Source organism: Parasteatoda tepidariorum, chromosome X1, assembly GCF_043381705.1.
Source record: "Parasteatoda tepidariorum isolate YZ-2023 chromosome X1, CAS_Ptep_4.0, whole genome shotgun sequence".
Classification (NCBI taxonomy): domain Eukaryota; kingdom Metazoa; phylum Arthropoda; class Arachnida; order Araneae; family Theridiidae; genus Parasteatoda; species Parasteatoda tepidariorum.
Window position 1 is genome coordinate 2896418 of NC_092214.1, and position 9809 is coordinate 2906226.

Below are 9809 nucleotides of genomic sequence, written 5' to 3' on the forward strand. Positions count from 1 at the left end.
TTTTATTTTATATATATATATATATATATATTATTTTTTTGGGGGGGTAGTTTTATTTATTTATTTATTTATTTATTTATTTATTTATTGATTTCGATGTGTAGCTTAATTATATTTATTAAGCCATTTAAGTTTTTATTATTATTACGATGAAAAGAGTTCTTGATATTCTTATTAGATTTATTGTCTTTTTTTTTTATAATAGTCCCCTCTATCATGTCGTTGCCTTTGGAATGATGTTTTTATATTACACGTTGTGGCTGGTGTAATGTAAAACAGCACATTTGTTTGATTTTAAACCTCTTCATTAAAAGGGCCATAAAAAAGAATTCTCTTTGCCAAGCTTGTGGAACCAGCGAAACTTTTCGAATCAGGGCTCTGATATTCTGTCCTGATTCTGGTCTGTAATATTTAGCTTAGATAAAGATTTTATGCATAATATCGGCAGAAGTGCTTGCAATCCTGTGTTGATGGCGTCTTTTTCAGATTTATCAGCTAATTTATTACCTTGATTGCCCACGTGAGTCCAGGAAATATAAATTCTGGCATAAAATAATTATATAGTAATAATGAAAAGATTATTTTTCCTAAATCTATAGAAAGCTAAACTCACTAAAATATCAATAAATGTATGAAAGTATGGTAAATTTATGATATATTAATTTATGATATATAAATAAATGCATGAAATCAATGAATGTATGAAATCAATAAATGTAATTACTCATTTCCTGAGTGTCTTATATTTTATAATCGTCGTTGAACAGTCATCCCAATTTTGAGTTTACGACTACCAGTGTTTAACTCAGTAACTTTTAACCCAATCCAGAAGACAAGGGAACCCCTGGATCAAGTATTGGGACATGCAGAAGAAAACCATGAAAAATTATCCAATTGGCCTCACTGCAAAGGTACCATGATCCGTCTACCACTGAGGATATTTTATGTCCGCACTGTGGTCGGTGCGAGCCGGGTTTGTAATTCTTATTGATCAGCCATCTCAGGGATTCGAACCCGGGTCATCTCATTTTGAGGAAAGCACTCTATCCCTGAGCAACCACAGCTGTCTTAAATCTTTCATTGAAGTTATCCAAATGTAAACATTCATTAAAGCAACAAAAGCTGTCTACTTTACCACTTTAATATGAACATAATTTTAAGCAAATAGCCTGTCTGAATTTAGGCTGTTTGAGCAAAGATTTTCTAATTAACCTAAAGGTGTACTGTAATAAGAATAAAGCATGCTGTCATGAGAGTACAAAATAAAGGCGACATCAGCCGAAATTTTTTAATTTGCTTTATCGCTTTTACAAAAGAAATACTAGACTGATTATTCTGCAAATATATGTGAATTAGCTTCATTTAATTACAGTTTTTTGCTGAACATTTAATTATGATAAGAGATTAGTAAGAAATATTAAAACCAAAATACATTATATCAGACACCCTGAAAAAATTATTCTGTACCTGCTGAGCATATGAAGGTTTGGTTTTGTAAATTTAACAAACATATTGACGGATATATCCACTTTAAGTGATTTAAAAAGAAACTATTAAAATTTAAACACAAACAAAAGTAAACCCCAATTTAAGTGTAAAGTGAGCTAAAAATAGTAAAAACAGACTCTAACCCCCAAAATATAGCCACAATCTGGGAAATATGGTGCCAATAGTATAGTCAGGAGAGAGCTCCTAAGTTTGGACTCCCTTAATGACAATTTTACTTTTTGTATATTTCGATATATCTGGAGAACTTTTAAAGTGAATTGAAAAGTTTTTGCACACAATTATAAAATACTTTTTTCCAAACACAATTTCAAGGAAAATATAACTTTTAGAAAACATTTATTATTTTTTTAAGAATGGAAAAAAAAATTGGAACTGTGAGGTATACCATTTTTAGCATCATTTTAAAGAATATAATTTTACATGGTAAAATACGAAACTTGAGCAAAATCGGTTAAATAGTTTCTGAGAAACTGAACTTCGAAAAAGTCAGGTATTTCATATTCGATTTCTGAAGAAAAATTCAGCCAATTTCGTTTTCTGCCATGTAAAATTACGTACTTAAAATTATGTAAAAAATTGTCTACCTTACAATTCAAAATTTTTTTGACGAATATTTAATAAAACAGAAAAATAATAATTATTGATAAAATAGATTTTTTGCTAAGAATTATCTTTGGATAAACAAATCTTATTATTGCGCTCAAAATTTTTTTCAATTTGCTTAAAAACTTTTTTGGGATATGGAGAAATACGCGAAAAATAAAATTTACATGAAGGGGTTTAAACTTTGAATCGCTCTCCAGACCTAACTATGGGGACCATATTTTTCAGATTCTCCAGATTAAAAGATTCTAACAGGCTAAATTCAATTTTCTTTACTGATTCTTATCATATCTTTTACTGTAGTTTTAATGTTACTGAATAACAAACATGGTGGCTTTACTCCAAGTAGTGTAAAAGAAGGACTACACCAGGAACTTTCCCTGGTTTAGTGAATAGGAATTTTAATGCAAAGTAAGATTTTTGGTGTTAAGATACATGCAACTTTTTACTGTACAGAAAAAGAAATATAAATTTAATTATAACAGGAAAAGAAATAATTAAAAATAGTTAGATTCCGCAATAATATATTAAGTCTCTTCAAAATATAGTGTAAATAAACTATACCAGAAAACATGGTTAACAAGCATAGTCAATCTAAAAAGCATGGTCATTCTATTTCATAATAATTTCTTTAGAACTACCGGGTAACGGTGGTTTTAAAGAAACTGGACTATGCGGAAACTTTACGAATTACGGTCTACTTTTTGAAGGAGGGTAATGTTATCGTTATTCTTCTATATGACTTTCTGATAAATTTATTTTTTAGCATTGCATTTTTACTAAACGAAAGAAGAACTTCCAACATATCATTGCTATGACGAACAGAAAAATGATCAAGCACATGATTTAATTACCGTAAATACCCGTACTGCAAATATAATTTATTATGCCAATATTTTTTTAGTTGTGTCCTTGTCGTACAGTCAAATGCACAGGATGTTAATAATACTAGATATTCGAGACCTATTTATGCTAAATTAAAAAATATAACATAAAAATTATTTGAGAAAATTTCTAACTTGAAAAACGCAGTTTTTACACAACTTTTCATTATTCCTTTGTAGTTTTCGTTTGCGATTTTCCTTCGTTCTTTCTTACTGCCTCCCATATTTCCTACATTTAGGACACCATTAAAACAACATTCTTTAACGATTTTTGTTTTGTATTTCTATATATTTGTATGAAAAAAATCTTTTTTTTTATTACAGCGTAAAAAAATTCTGGATCAAATTACGGTAAAAAGAACTTCCACTTGGCACCCTCAGAATTTGTAAAACCCTTTTTTACCGTAAAATTTCACACCATTTTTGCTGTATTTTTTACTTAATTACGGTGATTTAGTAATTTTATTCAATATTGCTGCGAAATGTATGGTACATACATTAATTTTGTTTTGTTTCGTAAAATTTTACGGTAAAAAGTAGCAGCACCCTGAGTGCTAGTAGGCATTTTATCATAATTGAATCCGGAATTTTTTACATTGTATTTAATTCTCATGTTTTAAGCAAAATGCAATAAACTTTATTATAATATTGAAATCTATTTTGAAATATTTCATAGGTATTTAATTTCACAGAAAATATATAGAGCCACTTTTGTATAAAAATTTAAATCAACAATTTTGCTAACAAAATTTAAAACTACAAAAATAAAAAGTAAAGTATAAAAAAAAATCCTATTATTTAAATCCTATATTCTATTATTTTAATATATTTAATATATATTTAAATATCCTATTTATTCAAAATATTAAGAAAATTATTTATTGGTTTCTCAATGTGAAAAAAAAAACTGTATCTTATTTTTATTTTAAAATAATAACAATTCTATTGTGCATTAAATGTGTAAAGTATTTTCTTAATAATAAAATTATAATTCACAGCTAAATTTTATGTGGACTTTAATTAATAAAACTTTACTTAATTTCATCTATATTTAAACTTCTTCGAACTTAATTCTCTATTTTTATATATTGAAGCAGTTAAACAAATGTAAAGCTTTCCCAACAAAGTACGTATTATTTTCAACTTTTTATGTACTGCTAGATTAATAACAATAGAATAGAATAAATAATAAATTTTCATTTACTTGTTCAAAAAATTAAATTTTGCATAAGAAAATAACGTCAGTATATCACGCTCGCATGTTTATAAACGTCTTAGAACAAAATGTATATGAACGTCTTTTAACAAGAGAGTTGTCTAGTAAATATTCATGAACTATTATAAATGATATATTAAATTCTATAGAAATTTCATTCACTTGCTAAATAAATTTGGTCAAATTAAAATATTGATAATTCATATTGACTTATCAATAGTTTCAATAGTTTTGTGCCTTATTTTAGTAGTTCAGGTAACCACAAGCTCTAAAATGAGTAAAATTTGTGAATAATTTAAATAATATTCATTGCAGTAATATCTCAATAAATGCTTGTCGAAATATTTTTCATAAGATTCATAAGACGTCTTTTAAGCTACATTTTTTAACTGTTCAACTCTTCGATTAAAGCAATTTTCTTAACAGGTTATTTATATGATTGTCGCTTTTAAAACATTTATTCACAAGATATAAAAGTTTACCAGTTTTGATGAAGACTTTGTAACAGGAATAAATATTTTTCATTAACTTGTTTATAAGAGAAAAAAGTCTTGAAAAAAAATAAAACACACATAAACTGTTTCAAATAGTTTATAATTAAATATATAATTCTTTTGATGTATGGTTTAAAAATAAATATTCCTATAGTATTTTACTTAAAAGAATCAATAAGACAAAAATGAAAACAATTCGTGTTTTGAACAAACATTCTACTATACAGTGATACTCAATGTGTTTCATTGTATTGAATTGAATCATTATATTTCACAATGTTGTGGACAATTAATATTTTGTTATTTCGAATATTGTTGTGAAAATGAAACTTTTCTTCCAATAAATTTGTAATTTTGTATTGTAAATTTGTTATTATGTGCTTAATTTGTTGTCATGTATATATTTGTTACATAAGTTGAGAGCAGCAATAAATTGTTCGAAAAGAATTCTGAAAAAATTGTTCCACCTAAGTGGTGAAAAAAAAGTGGAAAGACGACAACATTTTAACAAAATAAAACATTTTGTTTTTAACATTCTAACATTTTTGAACATGATTCTTTTTTATTCTTCTAAAGAACTTCTGCTTAAAGGTATTCAAATAAGTGGGCTATTCGATTACTTACGTATTTACGAAATTTTACTTTGAAATGTTATGTAATAAGGCTTTGAGGGAATAAAGTCAGTGTAATGATAAATAAATAACTAGAGGGTCAATTTTGTAAAATTAATGAACTAATTGTTATGAATAGTGCATTTCTTTTCCAAGAACACAGTTTCATTCTATTCTAAATGGTGCTCAAACTAACTCTTGTTCAATTGGAAATCCTTATTGAACATCCGAAATCCATTTTAGCAATTTCTAAAATAATTTAATCTCTTCATTATGCAATTAAGCGATAACCATAAATAGTCGGGTGGAATTTCAAATAATTTCTTTTAATTTCACTCAATTTTATTTTTAAAAGCGGATATTTCGAGAATCCGAAACGCAGTTAAACGACTGTATTTGATTTTATAGCAAATGATATACTTAAAATATTCAGATATATTTGGGAACTAATTCAATATATGTCACTCATTACTTATACTTTTCTATTTAAATAAAGTATAATAACATTTGCATTGTTATAAATTTATGGGAATTTGCGTTGAGTACGTTACGCGCGCAAGGTTTCATTATAGGTTACTTTATATGATTTCACATGAAAGAATATGGCATTTTGTAACAAAAATATTTCAAAATATATTCAAATATTCAAATATTGTAACAAAAATATTTCAGAAAGTATTAAAAAATACTTGAAAAATTATTTTTAGGATGAATAAATTATTTTAAAGCATTTACTTTTTTTAAAATAAATTTATTACTGTAACATTTTTAGACATGAACACTTAAAAAAAAAACTTCCGGACAGTATTGCTACCATTTGTGAAATGACCGTTTTATTTAAATTTTATTTAAAAAAAAAGGGAAAAAACATTTTTTGGCACGTTCTTTTGGTTATAAAAAATATTTTTTAAAGGTATGTGTGGTAATATTTTACAATAATTTATGATGATCCCTTTAGTTAATGGACATCCTTCTAGAACACCAAAATTTTAATTCAAAAATTATAACAATATCTGTATAAATTTTTTAAAATAGTACCAAAGAAATTATGAATCATCTATGCAATACTAATAATATTTTTAAAAGGATATCGAATATTATTCACATGAATAAAACGTTGAAACTGAAAAATTTGTTATTCATTAAAGTAATTAATGAAATGTTTTACAAATTATGGAAGTATGAATGAGGGGAAAATAAATGAGCCATGCAGGATGATAATTAATAAAAATAAATCCTACCTAAATTTCTATGATCATCAGCCTCAAGTCCTTCAAAAGCTTTATTAGTCATTTCAAAAAGTGCATCTAATGGAGATTCACTAGTAGAACGTCCCAAATCCCATGGTCGAACAATATTTCTTTCATTGGATTTGGGATTTAAAATATCTCGAATCAGAAATGAAGTGATCGGTTTAGGTGGGGGAGCTATTTCTTGAATCATTCGAAGTTTTTTTATAGGTTTAAAATATTCATCTGTACCATTTTCTTCGTGTTCTGAACTGTCATAAAGATTTTCGGAAAAATCAGATGGAGCTTTGCTTGGTGAATTTTCGGAAGACATTGTCACTCACTCATCTACATTTTCACCTGATAATATGGCATAAAATTCACGAATACCAAAAACAATCTTTATCAAAAATCATCGCGAACATTTTTGTTACGAGCGTTGATTTGACCCTCCATCGAAATAAAAGACTCTGCGATACGTCGTCAGTCGAAAAAGCTGAGATTGACTTCAGTAATGGGTTGGAGAGAAGGCGGAGCTTAGAGGATTGGGTTTCATTGGCTGCTGCTATTATCAATGCGTTTCTACGCCCACGTCTGTTAAATAGCCATTTCATAGCGCAGCAAAAAGAGATAATAATGGTCATAAGCTATTAAGGCAAGTTTTTCTATAAAGTGCGATAATTTATTTGCGCACTACCTCAATTCTATTTCATTGGCCTATAATACATTTTAATCAGCTATTTTCTTTTTATAGCAGCCCAAAAGATGTTTCGCGGAACCCTGGGTTTTGGTTGAAAGGTAAAAGAGGTTCCGAGAGAGTTACGTAATGATCTACAAAACCTGTAATTATAGTTAGAAATAGCCTGTAATTATAATCATGATTAATCAATTACATTTTTCGTTTCTTAAAACATTTTTAAAAAATGATATTTCAAATCAAAATGAAATAACTAAATTCGACAGCGCAGAAATATGTCTCCCTGATATTCATTTTCTTAAAAACAATATTTTTTCATTTTTACATTCTTATTTCCATAAATACCATGACGCAGCTTTATTTATTCCCTTTCAGTTCATGCATTTCATTTACTTTCGCCAAATTCAAAACTAGACAGGAAGCAATTGCGAGTTCTATTACCAGGTATATATTAAGATTATTAACTTTAAACGGGTTTTAGGGCTTTGATCAAAATCTTAAAAGATTAGCCCATCGTTAATATTTGAGTGTTCCACTGAGTCATCATATTCAGTTTAAAACAGTAGAGCTAGGGCTGCATCTAGGTTTTAAAAGGGAGTTCCAAAGATGATATCTTAGTGTTCCTCTGAGACAGTTTCTTCAGTTTAAAACCATGGTTTTAGGACTTCATCAAAATATTGAAAAAGTGGCCCGTTGATGATATTTTAGTTATCATTCTCTGAGTCATCTTTTTCTGTTTTAAGCAATAGTTTAAGGACTGCTTCAAAATATTGAAAGAGAGGTCTATTGATTATATTTTAGTGTTCTTCTGAGTCATCTTTTTCTGTTTTAAACACCTGAAATTACCCTTATTCATTCCTAAAAAGTAGATATTTGAGATGTTTGTATAGATAAGCACATAAAATTGAAAACTTATTAATTGAATGAATCTATAAGAGACTGATACTTATTATGAATTACCTAAACAGTACAGATTGTTACAGTGACATCATTAAAAAGTCAAAAATGGTGACAGCAGTCACAGATGTGTCCGTTTTAAATTGTGTCATTGCGTGACTAATGTGACTTTGATGTCATAATGTGACTTTGATGCTATATCACATGAAGTTTCACTGACTATTTACTATGACTTTTGTCAGTTGGTAGTCACACTTGTACTTTACTGGAAAAGTCACTGAAAAACGTTTTTACTTAGTTGCAACTTCACTGAGAAGAAAAGTGTAATCAAAACCAACAGGATACTGTCAAATTTACCGCATTTCTGACCCTATAGGAACACCAAAAAAACAAGGTAATTTTTACCAAAGCGCTTTGGTAAAGACTTTTTGGTAAAATAAACAATAAAATATCGTTTTTATTACCATGATGTTTGTTAGTAAATGCGGTAAAATTAGGTAATTTTAAACAAAATTAGGTAATTTTAACAGTTTAAAATGACGCAAAAATGCTCATATTGATAATTTGTATTTCATTTAACTGTTATTTGTTAACTTTGTTTCTCGTCGTTTATTAATTCTTTTTCCTATCAGTCAGCTGTAAGTTAAGATTTACCAATATTTAATATTATAAAAATGACGTATTTGTTAATGTACAAATAACTGGGTCCCACAGTGGACTGATCGTTAAGACAGATCACCGAATACAAGCATTACTGACTGCTGTCAGTGTGCGGGTGGGTGAACTAAAAGCTGAACTAAAACAGTAGCTTAAATAAATACTACATAAGAGTAAATAAAATTACTACCTCAGACTGTCCCAACATTCTTAAATGGAAGCGTAGAGGTAGCGGGTTCAAATTCCACTGTATCTGGATCCGTAATCTGGATGCATCTATTTATTTATTTATTGTTACACACATACTCAAACTTAAGTGCTTATTACAAAGTTAAGCTAGTATGCCCTTATCAAGTCGATACACAAATAGCACAAGATAGAGAAAGACAGCACACACATACATGTTGGGATACGGTGGGATTCGAACCAGATACCTCCAGGTTGTAATAAATGCATCTTTGCAATGTTTTTCTCTAACTTGCGCAATCTTTTAATTTCTAACAGGGAACACTACACTTCCATACTAACTCATTTTTTCAAGAAATACCTAGAAAATTATTTTAAAACTTTCGAAGCGTCTCTTACATATATCAACAATGTTGAAAGCTTTTTAAAGTTTGAGGGACCGGCAACAAAATGCTTTTGAGCATCCTATGCTAAAAAATAAAGCGATAAGCTTGTAACTCATGTTGATTATAATATGAAATAACTGCATAACATTTTGTATGCCTAGCTAAATATTAATGGAGATATGGACATTTTTATAGAAAATCTTTTTTTTATTTTTTTTTATAATTTTTTTTATTTACGTTTTCTTACTAATGGTTCTAAATGAAGGCCGAGATAGCCTGGTCGGTAGGGCACTAGGCTCATATCCAAGAGGTCGTGGGTTCGATCCTCGCCGGTCGAAGACTCCCCGTGTAGTAAATGGTGACTGATGCACGTTAAATCTGTCGAGTCTCAAAGTCCTCCATGTTCCCACAACAAATCAATACCTCTGGGGGTACTGATC

At 28.5% G+C, this 9809-nt stretch overlaps 1 protein-coding gene across 1 annotated transcript in view; it reads right to left on the minus strand.

The window, feature by feature from the left end:
• LOC122269023 (transcription factor LBX1) overlaps window positions 1-7010 on the minus strand; it is a 96844-nt gene extending 89834 nt beyond the window's left edge. Inside the window, exon 1 of the mRNA XM_043040347.2 lies at window positions 6559-7010. Coding sequence (XP_042896281.1) covers window positions 6559-6880 — 322 coding nt within the window. The 5' untranslated portion in view covers window positions 6881-7010. The remainder of the gene's footprint in view (window positions 1-6558) is intronic.
• Between the last annotated feature and the right edge of the window lie 2799 nt (window positions 7011-9809).